This window comes from Apteryx rowi, unplaced genomic scaffold (genome assembly GCF_003343035.1).
Source record: "Apteryx rowi isolate R43461 unplaced genomic scaffold, aptRow1 scaffold_411, whole genome shotgun sequence".
Lineage (NCBI taxonomy): Eukaryota > Metazoa > Chordata > Aves > Apterygiformes > Apterygidae > Apteryx > Apteryx rowi.
The window spans coordinates 206,661-233,030 of record NW_020450632.1 but is presented as its reverse complement, the minus strand read 5'-3'; the positions used below and the strand labels follow the sequence as shown (position 1 = coordinate 233,030).

Sequence of the window (26,370 nt, the reverse complement as noted above, 5' to 3'; positions counted from 1 at the left end):
TTCACTGTGAGGGTGACAGAGCACTGGAACAGGTTGCCCAGAGAGGTGGTGGAGTCTCCTTCTCTGGAGATATTCAAAACGCGCCTGGATGCAATCCTGTGCAATGTGCTCTAGGTGACCCTGCTTGAGCAGGGGGGTTGGACTAGATGATCTCCAGAGGTCCCTTCCAACCTCAGCGATTCTGTGATTCTGTGAAGACTGCCAGACTCTGCTGAGGAAGCTCTGCAGCTGCTCTCTCCCAGCCCCACGTGCGGCCTCCCTGATTTCCCATTGTGGCGCTTGGCGATTTTAGCACCTGCGAATCTCTGAGCTGGGTTCACTTCTGTTAAGTCAAAGGCTGAAAAATGACACMTTTTGATGTTAGACTATTAATCATAGAGTACTACATTTGAATCCTTTTTTGTCAGCATGTTTAAGTACTAAGCCACCCCAAAAGACTCAAATCAACATGCTGATTTAAAACTGAGATCAATTACCCTCAATACAGGGAACTAAGAGGATTTCCAGTCATGCAGATTTTACAAGTTCAGTTTCCGATGCTCATATTTAAGTTTTTCTAATATCTAGTCTCTCTTTGTTAAGCAAAGTATTATGCTTCTTACCCATGAAAAGTCTGGAGAAAAAAAGTACTGTGCTCTTAATAATACTGAAAGTTCATCAGCCCTGCAGACTTTCACTTTCCTTCTTTTTTCTCGATTAAATCTTGTTTGCTACCTTTACCTTATAGGACATATTCCCCAAACAAATTATCATTTCTACTTTTCTTCTCTGGACTCTTTCCAGATTGATTTTTATTCAAATAAGATTTAAAAATGATGTGTTCTTACTGACAGCTCTCTAATGTTTGGTAGGTAAGAATAGACACCTCATACCTCTCATCTGCAAAACATTTCTTACTATTGTAGAACGACATTTGCCATTTTTTGCATTTCCATATTATTGATTTACAGAGACAACGCTTCTTAGCAGTTTTAGTTGCAGGTTTGGATTTTGGGACTAGCTTGCGTAGAGAGAAAAAGGTTAAGCTGAGATCAATAGTATAGATTAATGGCTCCTTCAGTATTTTAATTTCTAACTAACTCTGGTAAATGGTTGTGCAACTCTTGCAAATCTGTCTGCAACATCTGCTGTTGTTTATCACCAGGAGACTGTAGGAAACAGAGCCTCAGGCAGGCATCCCTGTCTTGAGTGTGTCTGTTCTTTGCTGGTTGGCAGCACTGCACTAGTGCATGTGTGTGTGTGCATGCACGTGCGTGCACGCTGCAGAGATGATGATTGCGTTGCAGGCCCCGCCCTCGGACCCCAGGAGACTCCCCACACCACTCGTGGATTTTTTTTTTGGTATTCCCTAATCCAATTCAGCGCAGTCAGTGGCAGATGTGTTGTCAGATCTTCTGCAGCCAGTAGTTACTGTATAAAAGGCCCTTAAAGGAGGGACTTTGGATAGATAAGAGGTAAACCATATGAGACACTACGTTAAGCAAAAATGGGATGTCTTATGCCAAAAATGTACCGGAGCACAGTGTCTGTCTGATACAGGATGCTTGATATGAATGAGAATTTGATATGTCTGATGCATAATTGAGTCTTAACTGTGTTTAATTAAATATCTAGCTGCTGGAGGTAGACTGGCCAAATACAATTAAATGCATCGTACACGGTAGATGTATCTAGAAGGGGCCCTGAGAGCTGCTGTTGCAAGGTGGTGCAGCAGAAGCAGCTGAGTGTTCTGGTCTGTGTTTTTCTGAATGCACTTGTTCTGAATTAGAAAATAATGTAAACAAGAAAGATTCAAGCAGAGTCGTCTTTCTTATGAAGCAGAGCACTGCCATCAATTCTGACTTCTCCTCCACTGCCTTGCAGGGCCTGCCCACTGGAAGGAGGTTTTTCCTGTCGCTAATGGAGACCGCCAATCCCCCATCGACATCAAAACTGAGGAAACCAAGTATGATCCCTCTCTCCGTCCCCTAAATCCCAACTATGATCCAGCTTCTGCTAAAATCATTCTTAACAACGGCCATTCCACCAGTGTCGAATTCGATGACACCGTAAACAAATCAGGTTTGTTCCTTTCATATTGCTCCGTATTTTCTTTCTCCATTTCTTGAGTAGAGTACGGCCTGGGCATGCCTCACTGCCAGATACACGACTTCTCTTAAACAGTAAGGCTTTGGTCCTCCAGATGAGAGATTCCCTTTTTTCCCCCCGTCTTTCAGCATGTTACAATTTGGGAACATATTGTGACAGAAGTACTAAGTTGTGGTTGTCAGAAAGCTCTAGGATTCCCTTTTCTCATGGATGGTTTGATCCACCCCAGCTAGCTAGCTCGTGTCAGCACCCCTGTTTGAACAGTGTTGTTATACAATTTCTCAAATGCTGCTCTCTCACTGCGGATGAATCCTTTGTGTCTCATTACAGGTTCATTCCAACCGAATCGCTCAAGTCTTTTACCTGACTTTAGTTGCAGGTTTGGTTATATATTTTTTTCCCCCTTTATAATCCATGCCTGGACTTGTTGTGTCAGGAAAGAGCCAATACAGACCAAATGAAATATATCCCAAGTGATCCCTTTTCTTCTCTGGAAAGTGTCATTGTCCCACTCTTTTATAGGTGCACACAGGTTCCCTTTTTGCAAGCAGTAATTATTTAGAAGTTCTCTGGTTTAGCATAGTCTCTGTAATGTTAGTGCCTTCATCTTCAATTACTTCTCTTGGATGGTAGCTTGCATACCTTCCCTGAAACTGTAGGAGTGCAGTTTCTTCAAGCAAAATCCTCTGGGGTTGCATTAGGCATAGCTGAGGATCCAAGCCCAAATAATACATTCATAAATGTCAAAGCCGAAGAGGGCTAATTTGTGATCACGCTGACAATTAGTCCCCAGTATTATTAAACCGTTGTAATCCCCAGTTTCCTTCAGGAGACTCTAACTTCTATGCATGGCCTAGGTTCTTCAGCCACTCATGCACAGCTCATGTTCTGGCCRGAATCATGCCTTACTTACCAAAAAAATCCAAATCCTTCTGTATGCATAAACTTAATTGTTTGCTATTTCCCTTAGTATTTGCCACTGACAAACTTTATCAGCAATGTTTTTGGCATTTGGTGGCAGCAGGGAGAGACATAGATGGAGACAACATCGTATTTTGCTTTCCCTGACAGTCTTAGTTTAACTCTTAAATTTCCTGTTGATACAAGCAACATTTGGATGTTGCCTGAGAGCCAACAGCTGAACGTCAGTCATCTAGTCTGACCTCATGAGTGTTAGAGACCACAGGACTTCCAGAATTAATTTCTGCTTCAAGTATAGTAGGTGTGGGTGAACTAAAGCACATCTGTTAGAAAAATACACAATCTTGATTTCAAAATTTCCAGCGATGACGAATCTACCACAGCCTTTGGTAAGTTATTCRAATTGTTAATTACCCTCCCAATTAAAAATTAGAAATCATGCTTTATTTCTGGTGGGAGTTTGATCAGCTCATCCTTTAAACTCCTTTCCTTTTTAAAAGAAATAAATATGAATATGAACACACCAAAAACCTCTTCCACTTCCTAACTCCCTCCATGAGGTGACAGGAACTGAACCTAGTCTTTCCGTAGGCTTACACTGGTGCAAAGCAGGGGTAAGGAGAGCCTCTTCCTACTGCTCTCCTCAGTCCATATATCCAAGGTTATTGTCCGTGTCACTGCAAATCACTAGTAGCTGATGATCAGATTATTAAAGAGTTGTAATCCCCAGTCTCTTTCAGGAGACCCCATATCTTCTATGCATGGCCTAGATTCTTCAGTCACACATGCACAGCTTGCATTTTGGCCAGAATCATGCATTACTTATCAAAAAAATCCAAATTCTTCTGTATCCATAAACTTAATTATTTGCTCCTTCCCTTAATATTTGCCACTGATGAAGTTCATCAGTAATGTTTTTGTTTTCTTTCAGGTCATTGATCAAAAAATACTGAGTTTTCTAGGGCCAAAATTTGGTCTCTGGGGTACCCCTGTGAAGCAAGCACTCCTGCCAATGATGGTTTTATGAAAAAAAATCCAATTATTGGTACTAAATACATTGCCATCTTTTAGTTCATTATTAACTGAATTCCATATAAAGTATCTCTTTACTTTGCCCAGTATTGCAATTAGGCTGTCGGGACTGTATTTATTTGTGTAATTCTGTTTATCCTCTTTGGTGCCATATTAGCTCCATTCCACAAAATTGCCCCATTAGTGTTTCAAAGGCCTATTCATACAGCTCTTTTCAAACTTTGAGATACTGATACTTGCTGTGAAAAGCTTCTGGTTAACTTCCTCCTTAATTACTGTTGGAATGGACGAGTTTTATCATCATTGTGCGATGTGACACAAGTGCATCATCAGGCCACTTTCTGCATTATTCAGCAGAAGTAATTCACTGAATGCTGATACGTTTCTCCATAGTCGTTTTCCCCCAGCCAGGCACAACACTGATCTCTGCACACTTTTAAGATCATTTGCTTCCAAGTTTTCAGTCCCTGCAAGAAGGACTTTGTTTAGGAGTGCCACTTCCCCATCCCCTTTGTTCACTAGATTTATAGGCTCTGTAAAAGCATCCTTCTGAGTTGAAGTTTTAAGCAGGTCAAATATTTTCCCCCACGGATAAACAGTTAGAGTTTCTATGTGTTAGCCAGGATACTTTTGTTAGCAGAAAGGCAACTGAAGAATTTCTTCTTTTACCATTGTTTGGTGGTATTTCGCTCCTAACAAAGTCTAAGTTTTGTACTAAACCTAGAAGGGATGAAAAAAGAACATTCTCCTCCCCTGTGCTCTTAATTTAAAACCCATTTGATTGACGTTCCAGTCCTTTCTCCTGAAGAACTCTGTAAAGAGCTAATAAAACTGCCCAGAGTCATCCCAAAATCATCAGAGGAGATACAGAGCAGGAGAATGGGGTGATTTTTTTTGCGGTGAAGAAGGAATATTCCTGAAATACAGGTGATTCACATTCAAGTCACTAAACAGATTTGACAGAGATGTTTTGGGTCCAACTCTGATTAGGAAAGGATGAACACTTATGAAAGCAAAACAATAAAAACTCCACTCGTATGGGTGTTAGGTTTAAATAAATGGCTAATTAAATGTCACTAATATTGCACTTGTATGATGAAGATACTGTTTTGACTTCATTTTACTTATGTTAGTATTTGCTCCTGTTTCTCAGTTGTCGGTGTGCTGTAACTGGATTTGGTTGCAAATGCAGGAAAGTATTCTGAAATTTTTTTCTAACTCCAACTGCATTACTTTCCTCCAAATTTTGAATACGAGAAAAAATTCTGTTCACATTACATTTTTCTGATCCTCCCCTTTATTCATAAAACCATACTCATATATATTCATGAAATATTCCTTAACCTTAACTTCCCAGTGATCCTTTCAAATACGTTCAAGAGAATGTGTTTGCAAAAATATTTTCCCATCTTCTGAGAAATATCCAGCCCATAGCAAGACAAAAGCTGGTGCTGACACCATACCCTTTAGYAGGCAATAACCTACTAGTCTACACATAAATGCAGTTTTGAAAGTCGTCCTTGACAAGCAGGAATTTCTAAAACACTTCAAAGAAATGAGACTCCATTGAGATATCTTTTGCAGAGAATCAGGGAAAGGTTTGAAGACGGCAGTCTGGTGTAAGTGTAGAGGATTTGGTGATAAGAGTTCGGTTCCTGCAATTGAGCCTTTCTGTGTGTTTTGACTCCTAGTGCTGACGGGGGGACCGCTCAGCGGGACGTACCGCCTGCGCCAGGTTCACTTCCACTGGGGGTCCAGCGATGAAGCTGGCTCCGAGCATGCGGTGGACGGCATGAAGTACGCAGCAGAGGTAAGGCCTTACCCAGAGTTACCTGCATGTTGAAGGTTGTGACTAGTTTTCTACTGTAAGACTTATTTTGCCCCCTCTCTCTCCGCTTTTCCTTCTCCCCCCATTTTACCAAAAGACAAGCAGTCTTCCTGAAGTGTTGCATGTCTGGTCCTTTCTCAAAGGAGAACCTGTTTGGAAACTTTGGAGAGGATTAAAAAAAAGGAGTGCAGAAGACAAAAACTTGATATTCAGAGATTTAATGTTGAAGAGTTATTTTAATCTTTGTCTTTCACTATCTGTTCCTTGGAGAATATTTTCAAAGTCAGCTTCAGTTACAAACCACAGAGTTATCTGACTTGGGGCCTGTGCAATCTAATGCTTATGAAAGACGCAGGAATATTATATCTTGTGGCGCATATAGCAGTGCAATGGTCATGATTTTGAGAACTGCACCTTAAAATCTGTGGGGTCTGTGCTGTCTGTGGAGGACGGCAGCTTTTGTACTGCGTTGCAGTCAAGGCAGGGCGTCAGGCAGGAGAAATGCACCATCTGCTTCTGGCACGGAGAGTTTGCTTTTGCTCTTTCTCCTTTGGTGTGTTTGAATAGTCTACAGTAAAAAGCGGTCAGTCTGAAAGCATGTTTTCTCTTTGCCACTGGGAGGATTACGGACTATTCTGATGAGACTGAGATCTTTAACAACACACAGCTCAGACAGTGAAGAGTGTTTTGGGGTTAAAAAGAAGGGGAAAAAGTATGAAAATAAATGTTAATGGAAAAATAAAAGACTTTAATAATACTAAAGAGGAAAAAATTAAAATGTGTGCACAATGGTGTTATCAGATTTTATTGGAAGTGCTATAAGAGAGAGTGGACAGGAAAAAAAAAGTCAGTTTTCTAACACTAATGGGGAAAAGTGACATTTGCAGTGTTTAAAGGCTTATGTTTTCCACAGGAACCAGGTGAGATGGAATATAAAGAATTAATAGAGGTGCTTTAAAACCATTAAGTACCAAAACCAAATTTCTAGCAGAGAAAATATATATATGTTTCCCACCTAAGAAACCAAATGGAAGGAGAAAATATCTCTGAATTTCTAGCCAGTCTAAAAACCTTTCCGTTACCTGTTGGTTTGGTAACCTTCCACAAGAAGCTCTCTAGATGTCACATTGGTTTTGGGATAAGGAACCCAGAATTAAGATCAAGGCTTCTGAGCACTGTTCACACAAAATACCTCCGAAGGAGATACGAAGATGGTTTCAGTGCTCACCTTCATGAGCAAGATGTGCAAGATTTCAAGAAAAAAACATCTACCAAAACGAAGAAAGAAGTAGTTTACAGGTAAAGAAGACTGCAAGGTTCAGTCCCCTAAACCCACCAGGAAGCAGAAGGGATCCGTGGCTCCATTCTTTGTGACAACGTATGGTCTGATCAAGGTGTCTTCACAAGCTGCAGTAACAGAGCGGTGGTAAGACGGGATATATTCCTTAAAAGAGAAGTCACAAGACATTGAGAATGGGGGCTGTACCCAAAAATGTTTCACAACTCTGTTTTGGGGGTTTTGATTATTTTTGGGGGGGGTTGGGTTTTTTGGGGGGGCAAAGTTATGAGGGAGTGGGAGTGAGCTTTATTTAGCTGTGGGAATTTTACTTTTTGTTCTTTGTTGTTTTTTGATTTTTAAAAATCCACAATAAAGTCAATTCCGACTGAGAGTATCTGTTTCCTTTTTGCGTATGTAAAAATGTAATTGTTGAGAAGTTGTTCAATGTAGCTTCTGTGAACCTTTAACCGTGAGTTGTGCAGGCRCTATGAGCTCCAGCATACTAGTGCATGTGCACGTGCACACTGTAGAGTGGCTTAGTGGGCTGAACAGTGAGTTATGAATTCCTGTATTCTCCTCCCRGTTTAATTAATAGTGCTTTAGCAACTTTCCTTCAAGGATCTCTGAAGCTGTGATCCAGCACATTTCATTGTGAGCACCTGTGTATTATAGCTGATTTCAGTGGGAGTCCTTCCTTGCCAAAAGTAATGTTTCAACAGTTTAGAGCCCAAGTGTTTAACAAATGTTGATTATAGCCTGTAACACCAAGTACTAGAACCACATTACAGGTATGGAAACTTGAAGCTCATAGAAATTAGGCAGGAGCTGAGATTTAGAATCAAAATCTTTGCACTCCTAGATCCCTATAGCTGTGTTGCCTCCCATAAAAATTGCTTAAAGTGAGTTCCACTTTCCTAAATTGCCCTTTATTTTAGGGCTGTCTGGGTGCTGCGTTCCAGACGGAAGACTTTTCTTCAGGATTCCTGAGGGGCACCAATTTTAGAAAAACTAATCCCATGTCCTACTTCTGAGCCTCTATTTCCTTATCTAAAAACTATGGATAATAAGATTTGCTGATTCACTGAGGATTTGTGAGAGTCATTAATGTTTGTAAAGTGCTTAGTCTGAAGCACGGTGTGAGTGTTGGTGGCCCCTTCGGCTGGGCAGCCGGCACCCTGCTCGAGGCTGGGCACCCCGGCTGGGACCTTGCTCCCCCCGGGACCCGGGAGCTCTCGCCGAGGAGGGGGTACAACCTAGGCACCCTGGCTCAGTAGGAGGAACTGACCTGGCGTGGGGGCAGAGATCGCTACCTTTTCCTTTCCCCACCTGGCTAGATGGTAGCAATCTTAGGACTGAGTGGTTCTTCCAAACTTTAAACCTTTCTTTGAGCATTCAAGCAATTGTATTTCATATGATCAAGGTGTCTTTGAGCTGCTTAAGCAACTACTACAGGACAGTTCTAGAAAATTTTATGTTGGAAGTGCAAATGCTCAACACCTCAGATAATCAAGCCACTTTTAAGTGCCTAAGTGCTAGTAATCATAGAAAAAATGACATTTGGAAAGTATCAAAGATGGCATTTTGATATTCAGCTTAAAATAAACAAGGGCAAAAGGGTCAGTAAAAGCTTAATGTGTGTTCCTCTACCCTTTTTGTAGCTATGTGGCTGATTAATGTTATTGAAAGCTTGAGATTTGATTAAGGAAAAAGAGGGGCAAAATACTAATGACATCTTCATGCTTTTCAACCACTTTTTTAATCAGCTGTACTAAAAATGGATTTAAAATCCTAGCTTTAGGTATATAGACATGGGATGTCTTGTCTTAGCCTCTCTGTTCAAAATGCTGGGGAGCTGACAGCAGCTTCCCTGGCACTGTGGTCTGCTGGTTGCTGCTAAACTTTGACTTTCACTAGTAGAGACTTAGAAGACAGGAGGGTCTGAGTTAGTACAGGCATGATTATGCCAAATCCAGTTTGACTGTAGTCCCAGCCATTGGCAGTGCTTTTTTGCCATTTGTGTGAATTATATATTTGCTGATTTCAATAAATATCTGCAGTTAGAAAATGGAATGGCTCTGAATACGAACGAGTGAAGTAGAAAATTGACCCCGGTGCAACTGAAGTATTAATTTGTAACTGTTCCAGGTCAGCAGGAGTTGATGCTGTCTGTGCCTCTTGCTTTTCAGCTTCACGTGGTTCACTGGAACGCGGAAAAATATTCCAGTTTTGTTGAGGCGGCTCGTCAGTCAGATGGATTAGCAGTCATGGCCGTATTTCTAAAGGTAAGAAGAGGATGTCTCAGCCCTCCTAACAGATCTGCGTTGCAAGGCCAAACCAAGGGATAACGGTGATGGTTGGTATAAAAGGTATAACTACTGCTAAAGAGATACTTGTTTTATATGGGCATTAAAACAGAGTGTTTCCTTCCTAATACACAAAGTATTTGTTTACGTTTCCGTATAGGAACCTGTACTTGAAGAGAAAAGTGTCAGATTAGAAGAATTTAAAGCCAGTAAGAATCTTCAGTTTACRTAGTCTGTACTCCTGTATATAATATATGCTGCAGAACTTAATTCAGCCTCCTCTGTATGGTTCCAGTGACTTGCATGGGGCTAGCAGGTTTCTCTAGAAGGGCAGCCTGATTCGGCTTGAATACTTCTGTAGCGATGTGTTTCTGGAAAGGAAAGAAAGAACAAATGTCGGAAAATTTCCTTAAAATCCTGTTTGCCTCATGCACCTGTTCTCAGATGAAATCCAGCTCTTGCCGCAGCTTTGCTGCCTTTGGTGCAAAGAAGCCGGCAGGGGACTCGTGCGGTTCGCGGCAAAGTGCAGGGCTCTGGTCACAGCCGCGGCGCCTGCCTGGCCRGGGGCAGCTAGCGGCTGCTCGGGGCCGTCGGCGAGCAGGCAGCAGCAAAGGATGCTCGCAAAGGATGCCTCAGTAACTCTGTCTGTCCGGTTTATGTTATAAAGATTCATGTTTCACTGGGTTTCTGAGCACACAGATTCTGCTCGGGATACGGGTTATATGGGTTTCAAGGAATTCAGATTTCAGTTGTAAGCCTGAAACCTTAAAGTTTCTCCACAGAAAACATGAAAAATAAGTTGCTTTAGTTCCCCTGCAGTGTAAAGTTTGTGGGGTTTTTGTAGCTGAAGTAAAAAACATGAGTAGCCAGAATGAATATTGTCAGCAGAGGGGTGGATCTTCTTTACAATAAGTATTTGTTCCAGCTAGTCACAGGCTCATGCTCACAAAATTATYCAGATTTCACAGGCATTTAAGTAAAACTATACAGGTACGTTTCAGCATGCATTTGCTTTTCAATCATTTGCTTTTGTTTATTTTCTCCAGAGCTCAAGTATTTCTTTTTTTCTCTTTCTTTTAATAGATTGGTGAATGTAACCCTCAGCTGAAGAAGATTACTGACCGCTTGGACACGATCAGAATCAAGGTGAATGAATGCTTCGGAAAGAACATGAATATTGGTGGCTGGTTTTGTTGTTTTATTTTCCAGTAACTTGGCTGCTACTGCCTTCACAGTTGTGCTCCCTAGTCCCTAGTTTCCTAGCTGTTCATTTCTAACACTGATTTGGGACAGTTCAGGAGCACTCTGATTAGGTAGAGTTGAAGAACAGGCTGGCAAAGAATAATTTTTATATGATAAGAGGTCAGAGGAGAAGGCTAATTCCTCACAGAACTTAATCTCTGGCAAAGATTATTAACAGGAAAAGAGTATACTAACCAAAAGAAAGGTTTTCTCCCTGGTTTTGCTGAGGTACAGGGTGAGAAGGATACTAGCAGCAAAGGTGGCCTAGGAGGTAGGACCTGATTTGAAGGCACTAGCTCATCCGCTGTGATCATCCAGGACGCTGCAAACCCTCCCCATAGTTGCCCAAGCTCTACATGCTTCAGCATGATTTATCTTCTTGGCCTGTTGTTTTTAAATAATATTGTCTTGCCTTTTTAAAAAATGTCTTCATGAACATAAGCCATCAATGAACTTGTGTAAGAAATAATTTGCTAAATATATTTAATCTAGAACCATAATGAGTTTTTTTTTTTTCTTTTCTTTCCAGGGTAAAAGAGCACTATTCACAAACTTTGATCCTAGCTGTCTGCTTCCCAAATCCCTGGACTACTGGACATATTTTGGCTCTCTCACTGTTCCACCTTTGCTTGAAAGTGTCATCTGGATTGTTCTGAGAGAGCCCATAAGTGTTTGTTCTGAACAGGTACGTTTTAATCCTTTGCTGCTCTAAAAATGTCGCTTTTCTAAAACTCCAAACTGTAAATACCACTCAAAAGTATACTTTTTTGCAGAACATGACGCTGCTTACCTTATCAAATTTTCAAAGGGTAAAATGTATCTATCAAATTTGTCATGACTACTTGTTGCCTTTCTTTGTGTAACAACAATTTATTATCCATGTTTTAAAAAGAAATCTGCATACTCTAAAAAAATTAACTGTCAAAAATCTGACAAAACCCTTATGGAAACAGTTTATTTTTGCAACTCTGGTGATGCTAGGAAACATTTGAATTCTGCTCAGTTTGACTATTTCCTTATCTTGCTGGCACCTATTCTCTGGCACTCTAATTTGGCAGGTCGACAGTAAATTTCTCACATTCCGGATGTGTACATCTTGGTGACTTTACTAGAATAATGAATAGCAAATACTAGTGTAATATGTTGTTTTTCGTGTTAGGCTTTCTTAGGAGAAGTGTGGTACCGCACAGTACTTGTTCAGTGAAGCTTCTTGCTGTATGCAGTGGTGCAACAGTGACATCCAGTGGGCTCATCACTATATAGCTAAGGAATTTTTGCCAGTGGAGATGCTAAAGATTAGCTTCTAATTTTGGAAGTTGATAAGTAGTTTGCCTGTAATATAAGCCATCAATATGCTGGGCACACTGTAAATCTCAAGATCTTTGCACCACAGCATTTGTCTAATTCATGGTCTATATTACAAATAACTGGTCAATAACATGGTCGATATTACAAATAACATGGTCGATATTGCAAATAACAAATTAAATACCCCAAGTCCCATACTCAGCAGAAATGACGACCTCAATCTTTGCACAAAGGGTGGATTAGGATAGTCACTGAATGGGATGCTAGTTAGTCAGGAAACCTGCTCTTTGTAACTGATTTTAAGTCGTGTATTCACACAACGCTTCCATTTTCTTCATCTGTATTTCTTCCCCAGACCCCCCAGTCTGGCTCTGTGAGAATCTCCACAATACATATGTACCGAGGGTGCAAAATTTGCATTGAACTTCCTAAAGACAAGCCGTTGTTCAGATTTGAAGGTTTCTATTTGGGCTAAATTATAGTTAATATGTTCTATAATATGAAATGTTGAATGCAAACATCCATGTGTAACAAGAGGATACAGCAGTGGAAAYGATGCAAAACAAAGTGATTTTTTTGCTAGTTGTTTTTCACACRCTGTTGTGTATATCTTATGTATTCAAGTATAAATGTACTATACTCATATAAACATGCATCTAGGGTTAGTTTCCAGTAATGCCCGCACAATTCTGATTCATACTATGACCATTTAATTTTATTCTTCCTGTTCGTATTTCTTTGGGGCTTTACATTTTTCTTCCTACTTTTTTGGTATCCTTTACAGGCTGAAGGAAATTTAAAAATAAATTTTAAGCTTGTAGAAACTCACAGGGAGTCTGAGTGACTTAGAATTGCAAATGTTGGCTTTAGAATGGGGAGGAGGAAGATAATACTGACTTTTTTTGTTCTTAAGGCAATTGATCATTATCAAATGTGTCTTAGTTCAGCATGGCATTAATTTTGATTATGTAAGTACTTTGACATAATGATGAAAGTTCTCAACTTTGATGCAAATGTAAGGTGTCCTGCCAATGAAAATGTGATTTTAAAAGTAGTCGGCAGACGATGTTTTTGTTCTGTGGACCTTACACTCTGAATGGTGAACAACTGGAAATATGTTTGTATTTATTTGTGTAACAAATACACACACTACCTCATGCACAGAGCATCCCCAGGGTCTCCTGGTTCATCCTACAGCTCTGGTAGCAGGTCAGATTTTATACTGACTTAACCCTAAACTGAAGATAGAGACCCAGATTAAATGAATGGGACAATTTCAGGAGTTCCACTCATGAGTAAAGGAGAGGGAATCTGGATATTTTATGCTTTGGATCACTTTTATTTTAAAATGCTTCTGTTTCTGCAGGAAGATATTCCATTTGCCTCAATAGTAGCTCTTGACACTCCCAATGTGCTGCACGACTACACAAAAATGCACTATTCAATGGGATGATTTTTGTGCTGTTCTATCCATGGTAATGTAGAAAGGAAATAAGAATATAGAATATCAAATATCAAATGTTGAATATTGAATTAGTATAAGAATAAGAATATAAAATTAGTTTATTAGAAATGAGACAAAGAAGATTCCAGTTTCCTGGGGTTTAGACATGGAGGTCAGATCTGGGTTTCTGCTGAGATAGGCTTAAGCAGAGAAGTTTATGCTGAGATTTAAATAACTGCCAATTCTGTGTCTGTATGGGGGAAAAGTTCTGAATCTCTCCTGGTTTGGGCACAYGTTTAATATGTCCCAAGTGGTAATTACAAAAGCTTTTTATAGCACAGCACTGATAGCACAGCACTGATTATTCCAAGTTAATTGTGAATATAGTCTTTGAACAAGAGGATGTAAACAGGTACATGTAAGAAATCTGATTTTGGCACAAAATATTCCAGAGTCTCCAAACTACAAAATCAAACTGAAAGAATATAGAAAACTCTTTTTTAGATCAGGTTAGGGAAGACAAAAGTGTGAATATATGAAATGAATAAACTTTATGTGCAATTTCATGCTGACATATATTTCAGGAGATTTTTTATTTCTTGTTAGTCACTGTTTTTCATTTACAAGGACAGAAATGGTAGAATTGCCATTCCACACATGCCATAGAAAAATGTGATTCCATTCTTCTTGGCGGAAGAAAAGGTGAAAAAGTATCTTTAATGTTTACTACATATTTTTTCATTAGTATGAGCATGACGGTTTTCCGCTGAGCCTTGTATCTCTTTTTCCTTGCAGCTAGCCAAATTCCGCAGCCTCCTGAGCACGGCTGAGGATGAGGTAGCCTGCTGTCTGCTGAGAAACTACCGGCCTCCCCAGCCTTTAAAGGGACGAGAAGTCAGAAGGAATTAAAGGAATAAAGCAAGAATCGGCCATCTCCGAAACCATTTAGGAGGCTGAATTAATTTTAATAGTTAATATACTTTGTGATTTTTTTTTTTTGTGAGTTGTTATAACAAATAGGTGTTATTTTATTATTGGTACCATGCAGTCATTTCTCACAGACAAATATGTCCTGAGTTGTTGCAATTTCATCAGTGTTAGCTGGTCCAAATGTATTTGAGTGCGTTGGTATGAGAGTGTTGAGATGTTAGTGTTACGTGCACGGAGTGCAGTGCTAATCCTAAGGGCCAGAAACAGTGATGGAGTTGTCCAGAATTTGCCACCAAATTACTGAAGAGGATCCCTGATGTTAATGGCAGTAAAGGGTATTGTGGGACTATGCTTCTGGTCTATAACATAAGATATAACCTCTATGTGAGCCTTTGCACTGTAGTTCTTAAGGAAAAAATATTTCAAGGCTGCCATAATTTCCTCACTGACCTCTGGGATACCATGCTAACCTTCCTGCAAAAAACAGCAGCAAACAACAGCATTTGAATCCATAAGCTGGATGGAAGTAATACAGATATCTATGTGATCTTTTTGTTCTGACTGCTTTGTAGCAGTGATGATATACTGATTGAATGAGAAAAAGAGGAGGAAAAAAAAAAAAAGGGAAATAGTAAGGACTGTGTATATGGTTGGATGATGTCAGGTGGATGAGGTGTTCCTGAATTCCACCCTGTATAGTGATGAAATTGTCCAGAAACTTGCAAAACTGCAAGGCGGAAGGGCAGAGAGGGCTCTGTTTGTACCTGCCAAAATCCAGCCTGTTGCACCCAGTGATCAGTAAGGGACCACACATTATAGTCCTGGACTATAGATAGTCCAAGGACTATAACGTCGCGGTGGCATGGTGCTCTGGGGGCGAAGGGAGAACTCTTGCTCTAGCCTGTTTCGTTCCCGGCCCGTTGCCCACTGCGGTGTGAGACGCACATCGCCCACCCCACATCTCGCAGTGGAGAACAGCCTTACTTCGGCACGTAACGCCTCCTGCGAAACCTGCTGAGGCTTTGCTGGCAGCGTAGGTGGCCCCAAAGAGCTGCACTTTTAATATTCCAAGACCAAAGACAGCGTTTAGAGCACAACAAAGAAATCATAATCAAGTCAATATCTAGTAAAAGATCAACCTTAATAGCAATACCTTGAAGTGACTGTTTTTATGAATTRACTTGAGCCTGTGTTTCTCTCAGGAATTTTTGTTATTTGAATGTAATTGTTTTATGCCAAATTTATTTTTATTATTTTTAATGAACTTGCCATAGGATGTAGTTAGTATAAGATTAGATTACCCTCAGACTGTGAGAACTACGAAGTGAAAGCCAAAGAGAGGCAACTAGAGATTTCATGGGCAGCCAGTACCACCAAACGCTGTAGTACTTCTGACTGAACTAATTTTCTGCTGTTGAGCTCCATGAATTTGTTCTTTCACAGGTTTTATAGGCTGTGCCTCTTGCCTCAACAGGTCTTCTGACCTTAGATGGACAAATATGAGGGAAATCGCAAACTGGATTGACTTTATATTCATTTTTATAACTGAATAAAATAGACGTAGAGTCATAGATGTTTTAGCTTAGTTTAAGATAGGTGGATATTTTTGTCCTCTCCTCCCCAGAATATAGCTAGTATTGCTGCAAGGCCTCTCTGCCTTGTGACTGTTTTCTGAAGGAAAAAGCACAAATAGATCATGGGAGAAATAAAAGGCATTTGGCAGCAGCAAGTACTAGTACTAACTGTGGGGAAAAACCTGCAGGCACTTTTTTGTTTTCCAGCATGGGGACAAGAATCCAGCTGGAAAGACCTCAGCCTGGTCCCTTCTGAAAGAGGGCTTGTGGAAAGTGTGTGTGGAGAGAGCGCAAGTGTGTTGTGTATTTTCACAACCCTTTTTTAAGATTTAGTGTTGCATCTGATGTATTTCCCTATTGTGTAAGTATCTGCAGAACATGAACAAATTGTTTACAAGTTGTATGAAGGTTATAAAGTTTGTTTGTCTGAGAAGAGGAAGTAATAAGCCTTCTACTTCATATCAGAAGCAAAAATTTCAGATGTTTTTACACATTGAAAACAGTGGAGTTGATCCAGAGCTTTGATATTTATAAGGATTTTATCAAAATAAAAATGGATTTTATGAATGTGTCTTGTATTCTGTATCAAAGAGATTGAAGTTGTACTGAGAAGCCTGTAGTTTTATAACTAGAGCCAGTGGCTCTAGTTTTGGAAAAAAAATTTCACTCCTCATTTTAAGTCGATCTTTAGGCAGTGTCATATTAGGAATCTTTTTAATGTTCTAGGTGAAATGTCTTTGGCAATGATAAGATTTAATTGATTATATTTAAAGATTTTGATAGCTGTTTTGAACTATCGAGTATTTGTATAGATTTATGCAATAACTTCTAGAACAGGAGGCTATTCATAGTAGTTCTCCTGAAGTGGACATATTGCTGTTTGCAGTAGATTTGCCTAGTATGGTACTACATCTGGACTGGCAGCTGGTAGCATCTGAGAAAGAYTGGAAATGCTCAGTTTTCTGAAATCCTTTGGGAGCAGCTTCCTAGATTCACTTTCTGCTGTGACTGCAAGGTAGGAGCACGGTTTCAGTCTCAGCATTGAGCACTAGGTTGCTGCTCAGTCACTCACCCTACTCTCCACCTGCACTTAATCTCTTCCAGACTATTTGCCAGGTGCTCCCATGGAGTTAAAACTCATGTGCGGGTTCAGTGCTGCGGTAACATGACTCTAGGGCAGACAAGGCTAAAATACGCAGGGCCTCTGACACACTTGGAGCCATCATACTGAGAAGAATGAAATGCTCCATGACCAAAAAACATACAGGGCATGTACTGAAAACAGTAGCTGTCAAGAGTTTTGTATGGCTGGATGATCGGTCACCCATAAACGTATTCTCAGAATTAAATCAACTGCAGCAGGTGCTTGGGGTCAGCTCTGCTGTGTTTGGTACAGGAGCCAGCAGGGAGGGAAGCGGTCCACTCTGCTGCATTTATAGCCTTTACCAAGGAAGCTCATACTGCCTTTCGGGACACAAGGAGGCTTTAGCTGGGTGTTTTCTTTTTATTGACAAAATGACCTGGGAAGCAGGCTATCTGCCCTCCTGGAGTACGGTGGGGTCAGGCTCTTGCCGTTGGCCTCGGTTATCTGTGGGTCCCCTGGGGCCAGCCCGGGAATGTGGGGACATGCTGCCTCCTGGCCCGCGGGCGACCTTGCACTCCCCCAGAAGACATGGGCCAGAGCAGCTCCCGGGGTCGCCAGTAGTGCCCCCTTCTTATGCGGTAAGGATGTCTTCTGGGCTTCCCTCGGGCCGCTTTGTAAACGGGCAAGGCGAGATCCAGCGCTGCAGAATTTTTGTTCATGCGGGACGGTGCTCCCTTCCTTTCATCTACTTGGGAAGGCACATGCACTTTATCTCCTTCTTCTTATCTATATGGCTCAGGTAAAAACCTATTACAACTCAACCGCAMACTCAGGCAAACAGGAAAGATGAAGTTTTAAGCAAGTTGGTAACATGGCAGAGGAATGAGAGCTAGGGCTGCCACAGCCTGAGTGGCTTGACGTGCCCTGAGGGTAATTCAGCTGCCTCAGCCGCAGCTGCCTAAGAGCTGGGATGAAGATCAACCAGGTAGATGGCTGTTTGCTGCCATACACCCGCTTGCTCTGTCTGTTTTCTCTGCCACTGCATAGATTTGTCTCTCTCGTTTTAGCAAACCGGACTTCGTTAACCTTCCAGACATGAAACAGGGACCCAAAATAATTCAAGGAACCAATTCCAGAAAAAAACCCCCAACTATTTAAAAGTCAATATTTTGTTTCCAATTCTGTTTTCTACAGCTGTATGAACACTAGGCAAATGTGGTCTCAATAAAATAGAATAAAATAAAATAAAATGTTGACTTTTTGAGGGGGAAAAAAGGCACCCAGCATCTTTGGTGGTGAGAAAGGTTTTAACATTTAGTATAATTCTCATTTGTATTTTGTGCAGACTTAATCTTCCCAAGAAAAATGATGCACCCTTTATTTCACCAAACTTCTGCCTGGCACTGTGAAAGCTTTCAGGGGAAGAGCATCCTGCGCTGCAGCTGCCTGGCCTGCAAATCCTGGCGAAGGCAGAGCAGAAAACTGGCTGCTTCTAGCCACAGCTGTGCTCTGGGGAAGGGGCAGGCAGCTGCCTTCCTGTCTCTGGAGCTTTAATGTGGAGTCGAGATAGGCTCAGTCCTATGCTTCCTGTTTTGTGTCTGAGGGTCTCTCGATGGTTTGTGAAAATCTAAGAATGTTGTTGCCAACAACACGCTGATCACACCTGGTTTTACATTTCATTTTCAGCAGGTACAGGCACAAATCCCTGATGTTACAGTGCCCGTGAAAAACAAGTGAATTGGATGAAATCCAGGCAGCTGATTTAGGCTCCAGCGTAATCCAGGTAAGATGGAAACAGCGCTCATGGGAAAAGGGAGAGACACCCTGAGACATTAATGAGAGAGTCCACGTACCCTGCTTGAGGCTTCCAAAATTAGTATTCTGATTTCTGTGTTCCTGGAGCGAAAGTAGCATGGGAGTGGGAGAATGTGAAATGAAAAGTGAATAAACAAAGAAAGAGATAGAAAAGTAACAAATCAGTGCAAAGGCAGCCAGGCAAAGAGCTGATGCAAGATTTTGTTCTTCATTCAGCAGCTTCTCTTCTTTCAAAAACAGCTCTTGAGCTCTGTAAAGAGGCAAGGCAGGGAGCAATCTGGATTATAAACCTTTTGCCTTAGGGTGCACTGTGACAGAAATGTAAAGCAAAACAATTGTTTGTTGTATATTTTCATAAGCAAGGGAGAAATAGTGGATTGTGCTGCCAAGATAAGTGTGAATATAGGAGGTAAGTGGTAAAGTTGGTGAAAACTGAGTATAAAAGATATCAGAAAGGAAAGCAAAACAAACTGTACACAAAACCTCCACACTTTAAAATATGTTTTGTGAATTGCATGATGAGGTACTATAATTTCTGCAGCATCCCAACTTCATTCAGTGTACACACCTGGGAGTGCTCATCTCATTGAGCCACATTTTGTTTCCTCCTCTTTGCTCCCTGTGTGGCCCTAGGCTTTACTCACTGTGCATTATTTCAGGTCGGTCCAAAAGAGGATGTATTCTTTGCTGTCCCATGGTATCCATTGCAACAGTATCCAAATGCTTCCTTCATTTTTTTGTACTCAAAATGCTTGTGGCAGAAAAAGGCAGTAGCATTATCTCTTTTAAGGAGGAGAAGCTGAGGCATGGATGGGTGAAAGTAAAATACGTTCACTAATTTTGTACCTCCATTTTGGAATGTCTCAGGGTTTATTTTTTTACTGAACTTAGTGTTTCACAGCACTTGATAGAGGACAGCTCAGCTGACCTCAGTTGCTGCTGAAGACATTCAGCATCTTTGCCAACCAGACTTCTTGCATTGGACATGTGGAAAATGGAGGAATGCAAAGGGTTTGATTCAGCTGTCCACACATGGGCGTCTAGCTGTGTTTGAGATGCCTTTGCCTACCACACTAGGCCTCCAGCAGCAGTGCAGAAGAGCACAGATATCCTGTAGGTCCTGTGCTGTATCTACCAGCCTACCGCAGATGTCTTCAGTACCTGGAGCACCTCAAATGGCACTAGACATCTAGGTGTGGGTAATTGAATTGAACATAAAGAATGAGTTGGTTTCAGTTTGAGACTGAAACCTTAATTTAAATGTTTATAAGTGAGATAAGTTTCTGAGTTCCCAGTACAATCAAGGASATCTCAGTTCAGTTCCCCACACCTAGGTGACTGCTGCTATTTGAGATGCTTCAGAGTATAGACCTGTGCATGGGATGACTGGTATGATATAGGACTTTTGGGGGGACCCTTGCCTTTCTGAAGGAACAGCTGGAGACCAAGCAGGATATGCCAGGGCACATGTCAATGTGCGGGCAAGTGAACTGACCCCCTTCTCCTTGGAGCCTAGAGAGCAGTTCAGCTCACCCTAAAGAAGAGCATCATCTCATCTCTGGCCACTGAGTATCTCCACAGACTGTAATGGGAATTTAGCCACCTGGCGCATGTGCATGTAGACACCTGAAGTTAGATGTCACAGGATAGCAATCATTTGCCTAAACTTAAGTGTGTAATACCATATAATGCCTTGTGGGGTACCCACATGACTTTCAGTTGCTACTCCATAAGGAGAAAGGTTTCCCATAGGCTTTGGGTAGTATTTTTTGGCCCTGGGCAGATGTTCAGATTTTGTAGGGCATCTCAGATGGTGGTAGGCACCTGAGCCCCATCCTTAATCTCAAGCTGTGTGACCACTGATGCCAAATGTGTGGCACCTAAGAACTCTGTAGTGAAGCAGGACAATAATTTAGTTCTCCAAAGCAGCCTTCAGTTTCCTTAAGGGTTATCCTTTTGCTTCCTGCAGTCTTCTCTCATTCCCTGCATGCATTCCTACCTCAGTAACAGGTGGGTTACTGTTTACTTACAGAAGTAGTCTCTCAGCAGCATAAAGTTTAGCTGCAGGCCAGTCACCAGTGGTGTCCCTCAGGGGTTGATCTTGGAGTCAATACTGTTTAAGGTCTCATTAATGACCTGGATGATGGGACAGAGTGCACCCTCAGCAAGTTTGTTGATGATACAAATGTGGCTGATACACCAGAGGGCTGTGCTATCATTCAGAGGGACCTGTACAGGATGGAGAGATGGGCAGAGGGGAACCTCATGAAGTTCAACAAAGGCAAGTGCAGAGTCCTGCACCTAGGGAGAAATAGCCCCAGGTACCCGTACAAGCTAGGGGCTGACTGGCTGGAGAGCAGCTTTACAGAGAAGGTTGTAAGGATACTGGTGGACACCAAGTTGAACGTGGACCAACAATTCGCTTTTGCAGCAAAGAAGGCCAAGAGTATCCTGGGTTGCATTAAGAAGAACATTGCCAGCAGGTCGAGGGAGGTGATCCTTCCCCTCTGCTCAGCACCGATGAGGCCACATCTGGAGTACTGTGTCCAGTTCTGGGCTCCCCAATACAAGAGAGACATGGGCATGCTGGAGTGAGTCCAGCAGAGGGCCAAGAAAGTGATTAAGGGACTGGAGCATCTCATATGAGGAGAGGCTGAGAGAGCTGAGACTTTTCAGCAAGGGTGAGAGAAGGCTCAGAGGGGATGTGATCAGTGTGTATAAACACCTGATGGGGGGGAGTGAAGAAGATGGAGCCAAGCTCTTCTCAGTGGTGCCCTGTGACAGGACAAGAGGCAATGGGCACAGATGAAAACATGGGAAACTCCACATGAACATAAGAAGAAACTTTACTGTGAGAGTGGTCAAACYCTGGCACAGGTTGCCCGGAGAGGTTGGGGAATCTCCATCCTTGGAGATATTCAAAACCCGACTGGACACTGCCCTGAGCAACCTGCTGCAGCTGACCCTGCTCTGAGCAGGGGTGTTGGACTAGACCATCTCCAGGGGTCCCTTCCAACCTCAGCCCTTCTGTGACTGTGATTATACAGCCCCACATCACCCCTGCAACAGGCTCAGCAGCAGGGGTTGGTACCAGTGGATCTCCCCTACAGAGCGACTGTATTGAGATCGGGGGTCCCACTAGCTCTCCTCTGGGAGCTCTTCCATGCTGTGGAAGATAGAGTGACTCTGTAGCGTAATAAATAGGGTGCTTCCCTAACAGCGCAGAGGGCAGAGGTGCAGCGTCGCGGCACTTGCACYCCTTGGCACACCTGGCAGCAGTGGCTAAGGCACAGAGATGTACACTCAAGTACCTGCTATTAGCAGAAGGAGCTGAACATCTTCTTGAGTTATTGCAGCTACAAAGCTAAAAACTTCGGGTAAAAGTAGGCCATCCTCCTGTTTTGTAGCTCAGAATATATATAATATATATATTTCTAGAAGAAACTAGGAATTAAATTTGAATTAAATTTGGGGATTATTTTGGGACAGATGGAACCAGTTTTTCAGACAGTCTATTCTTTGATTTCTGTTTTCCTCTTGCTCTGTTTAAACTCTAACTTCTTATGTATTTTGTGATTTCATGGATAAACAGTTTACTTGGAAATCACTAATCTAAGCATCCAAATTTATATTTCAAAACTTTTAAAAATTTTCATGGTTACACAGAAAACAGGAACCTATGTGTAAACAGTCAAAAGAATGCTGTGTCCCCAAGCCTGCAGATGGCTTTGGCAATCCCCAAATTGCTGAAAACAATTTAAATAGTATTTTAGTTACCCATCTCATTGCAAATATAGTTAGAAATAAGAGCAATATCTCACTGATATATTTTGATATCAAACTAAATAATACGAGAGTCCTGGTACTGTGCTATTAAGCAACGTACTTAATTTGAAAGTCTGTTAAAAATGTTTGAAGGGGCTAGCCACAGAGGTTTCTGCCTGTTGATCCAGTGCCCCCCCAAGTTTTGAATCTGTCTACACAGTTTGGCTCGTCTTCCCTGCTGGTCCGGGGTCCCTACGGAGAATGAAAGCAGAAGGGAAGCCCAGAGAAGGCTTCCTGAGCGTCTGCTGCTGCAGATCAGCCTTTGCCGGCTGTTACAGTTAAGGGAGTGAATGTGTGACACAATCATACAGAGACACCTTTAGACCGCAGCAGTGTGAGCGTATTCGTGTGCGACATCAGCGGCACCATTTCTTAAGGCTGACTTGAACGTAGCCGTGTAAAAGAGGAGACAGCAGTCACACCAGCAAAGGTATTTGCRTTCTGAATCTGTTTTCAAGGTGAATTTATTTCCTGATAGCATCCTATTATGTGACTTCTGTTCCATGTTTCCATGTTGTTGACTAAAATCCAGTAGAGCGTGCAGCTAAGCGGTAGGTGAGAATTATTTTTACTGACGTGCTAACGTGACAGTTGTTTTACTGGGAACAGACAAATTGCAGGGCCAATTTTTACTTTGTGTTTAAAACAATCAGAAACTGAATTATTTATCAGGGCAATGCTGACCCTTAGGCCATTGCTAAACTTTGTCAGAACAGGCCTGTTTCTGTTTGACAGAATTCGTTTTCAATTGACTGATACATAGCAATAACTATGTATGGCATACTCAAAACAAAACTATTACATTAACATTATATGAATAGTTCTGTACTAACAGTCTGACAGTGTTAATGTACCTACTGTYGCTGTATATAATTCCTGAATAGTTTAGGGGCTATAATAAACTATCTCTACATATTCTATTTTTTTTCCTATAAACATGCTATGTGTGTACATATACACCCCTACACAGCCTGCACTAGGCACTGTACGGGATGTAGGAAGATCTAGAGGAGGACTCTGTAACCCAGCAGATTGTACTGAGCATCACTGAACTGAACAGAAACCGGATTTCACCAGTCTCCTGAAATCTGAAGACAGCATCCTAGAGCCTGGAGAGACTTCAGTTTTGCTCTATGGATGGTGTTGGTGACAGCTGCATTAGCATCACCTGATAAGGATGCAGGAATGCTATATATATGATGGTGAGAGTATGCTATCCTCAGCAGAAGCTGTGTCTCCGGGGTTGCTGGTAATGCCGCATATGCTTTCATGTACTGACAAACTGCCGATGTCACACAATCCTGTTCTCTGCTGCCTTGTACTCTGGAGAAGGCGATGGATATACCTTTCTTTGGGGAAAATGGTATTGCGTTTGAAAAGATAACAACAAGCTAAAATATATTCAATAGTCTAGAATGCTGAACTGAATGTGAACAACTGTCTAGGGAGCTCTGCAGGAGAAGAAAAACGCAAAAGATAGGGAGATAAACGCTGGAAAAACATTTTGAGAGAATAAAAGGCCCTTTGCAGATTTCTTTTGCCAACAGGTGTCACTGCAAGCAAGGCAATGGCGTGGGTGCCAGGGTCACACCGGTGCGATAGCTGGAATAACCTGCCATCTCCGCCTGCGGAGGAGGGCTGGGTCATGTAACCCAGGTACTGAGGCTGTGCCATGGGTTAGGATTTATTTCCTTTCTTAAAAGTGAAAGAAGGATTATACAAAAAAAGGATGAGTTTCAGATACATAACAAAACCCATGTGCAGATTTAAACTGTCATGTTTAGGCAAATCTGTACATTTAAATACTAACCTGTTTTCCATAAGCAATAACCATCCCATAGGTTTACACATGCCTAGCAGCTTTTTGATGGAAATGGCCACTATATGATCAAATTTGTCTGTGTTTTCTTCCAGTTGGAAATTTTCCAAAGGCATTAAAGAAAAAGAGAATTGGGGTCGTTCGGGTGCAGGGAGCCCTGGGCTGTGCATGGCCAGGTCAATGCTACCAAGCAGGCACTGCAAATCCAGCACGTTCTGCATTAGCTGGATGTTACCGAGCGTACGAGAAGCAAGCGGGCAGAGTGTGGGCAGCCGGCCAGACYGCACAGGCGCACGTAGCTCGGTGAGCAAGCTCTGCGCAAGGGCAAATCCACACTTCAGGAAATGCAGACAGGCAAAGGTGATCGTCGTTGAGAGCTTTTTTTTTTTTTTGCAAAGGGAACAGAGAATGGTCATATGGAAAATATGGCTATTTAAAACTATTTTCTGCTTCAGTGCCCTGACCAAATCAGGAGAATGTGGTGCTCAGTTCAGCGGTGGCAGCTCTCTCACCTCATCCTGCCATTTCGTCTGCCCTGGTTAGTTATGGTAACCGTTCTGCTGGGCCTTGCTTGTTCTTGCAGGTGGATGTAAGAAGCCAGCAGCTGTGCCCAGGATGATGTATATGATTGCAGAAGGAGTAAAAGAAGCAGTGAATGAGGATTTCCTCTTAGGAAAACTACCATCTGTCACAGCCTTGAGGGAGACCAAAAGGACTATCCTGATTCCTCAAGATGGAGCAGACAAATATGACTATATTACACATTTGTTTCTCTGCTATATGGAACAAAGGCAGAAGCATCATTTTGGGTTGGCAGAAAGCTTACTTTCTGGGGTAGGAGAGGTAGAATCAAAGAGAAATGCTGCTCGATATATAAGATGTCTCTCTGAGCTTATTATTTCTTCACTGAAAATGTTATTTGATAGATTATTTTTGACTGATACATTGAGCAAATTAAAACCTGCCCGTTTCCGTAAACCTCAGTGTTGAGGAAAAGTTTTATCCAGAAATATTCTTCAGCCCTGGTCAAAATGTAGTGTCGTCTCCTCCAGCTTGCCCTATATTGCACAGGAGTCCCCTGGGCCTGCAGTTTCGTGTTGGGTACACTGGCTGCCTCACCCCTGCGGTCCTCAGTGCCGCGTGTCATGGTTCATAGGCCACAGCGACAACCTGCAAAGCCCAAGTGCACCAACCCTCCCCCCTTCAACGAAATCCTGGCCTTTGGGATTGGTAAGTGAGGGACATGAACACGTGTAGATTCTGGATCACTTGGATCACTTTTCTTTTCTTTCCTTTTTTTTTTTTTCCCAGACAGTTTTTACACTAACAAAACTATTTTGTATCTAATGGAACTTGTTGTGCGTAACCACAGCATAACTACAGGTGGTAAACGCGGCTCTTTTGGATTTGCTTTTTTCTCAACTCCATTGGGGTGAGCAGGAGTAGCTCGAGTGAAATCCTTGGAGGCAGGCTGATATTCTAGTACTGTACTCAAAATAAACTTCTCATTATTTGAGTAGTAGTCTCCCATTACTCGTGAAATTCCATGTGCCAGTGCTACTCTTCTATCTGTATAAACCTCTTATACAAGATTTGCTTGGGATTCAAGAGAGCGGAATTTATCTTAATGTACGTTGTTGGGAGATTTTGGATCATATGGGATACTTTAGTGCTAACAGCTCTGCAGGAATGGGTAACATTTAGACAGCTCTGTGGAAGTCTAAGTGTATTGGTCCTATCAGTGTCATTGAAAAGAATTTAATTAAAAGCACTAAAAAGTTAAAATTCCTGTCCATAAACAATTTCATTAATTTGACCCTTTTTATTGCTTCAAAGAAGAAGAAAAAAAGTCAAAATGTGCCATTTGTCACAGAAYAG

General features: G+C 41.8%; 1 protein-coding gene and 1 long non-coding RNA gene across 5 annotated transcripts in view; both read left to right on the top strand.

Moving 5' to 3' along the window:
* LOC112970912 (carbonic anhydrase 13-like) overlaps positions 1-16,516 on the top strand; it is a 23,438-nt gene extending 6,922 nt beyond the window's left edge. The window contains exons 2-10 of one of the 4 annotated variants that reach the window (XM_026075804.1): positions 1,864-2,061; positions 2,419-2,467; positions 3,373-3,398; positions 5,733-5,851; positions 6,783-6,789; positions 9,294-9,430; positions 10,535-10,597; positions 11,223-11,378; positions 14,241-16,516. In XM_026075804.1, the coding sequence (XP_025931589.1) occupies positions 1,864-2,061; positions 2,419-2,467; positions 3,373-3,398; positions 5,733-5,851; positions 6,783-6,789; positions 9,294-9,430; positions 10,535-10,597; positions 11,223-11,378; positions 14,241-14,354 (869 nt within the window). In that variant the 3' untranslated portion in view covers positions 14,355-16,516. The remainder of the gene's footprint in view (positions 1-1,863; positions 2,062-2,418; positions 2,468-3,372; positions 3,399-5,732; positions 5,852-6,782; positions 6,790-9,293; positions 9,431-10,534; positions 10,598-11,222; positions 11,379-14,240) is intronic. The other 3 variants (XM_026075805.1, XM_026075806.1, XM_026075807.1) reach the window with 3 other exon arrangements.
* Positions 16,517-21,803: 5,287 nt separating this feature from the next.
* Positions 21,804-26,008, top strand: LOC112970917. The gene is made up of 2 exons (XR_003255200.1): positions 21,804-24,852; positions 25,076-26,008. It is a non-coding gene; the product is annotated as an uncharacterized LOC112970917 (long non-coding RNA).
* Positions 26,009-26,370: the final 362 nt, after the last annotated feature.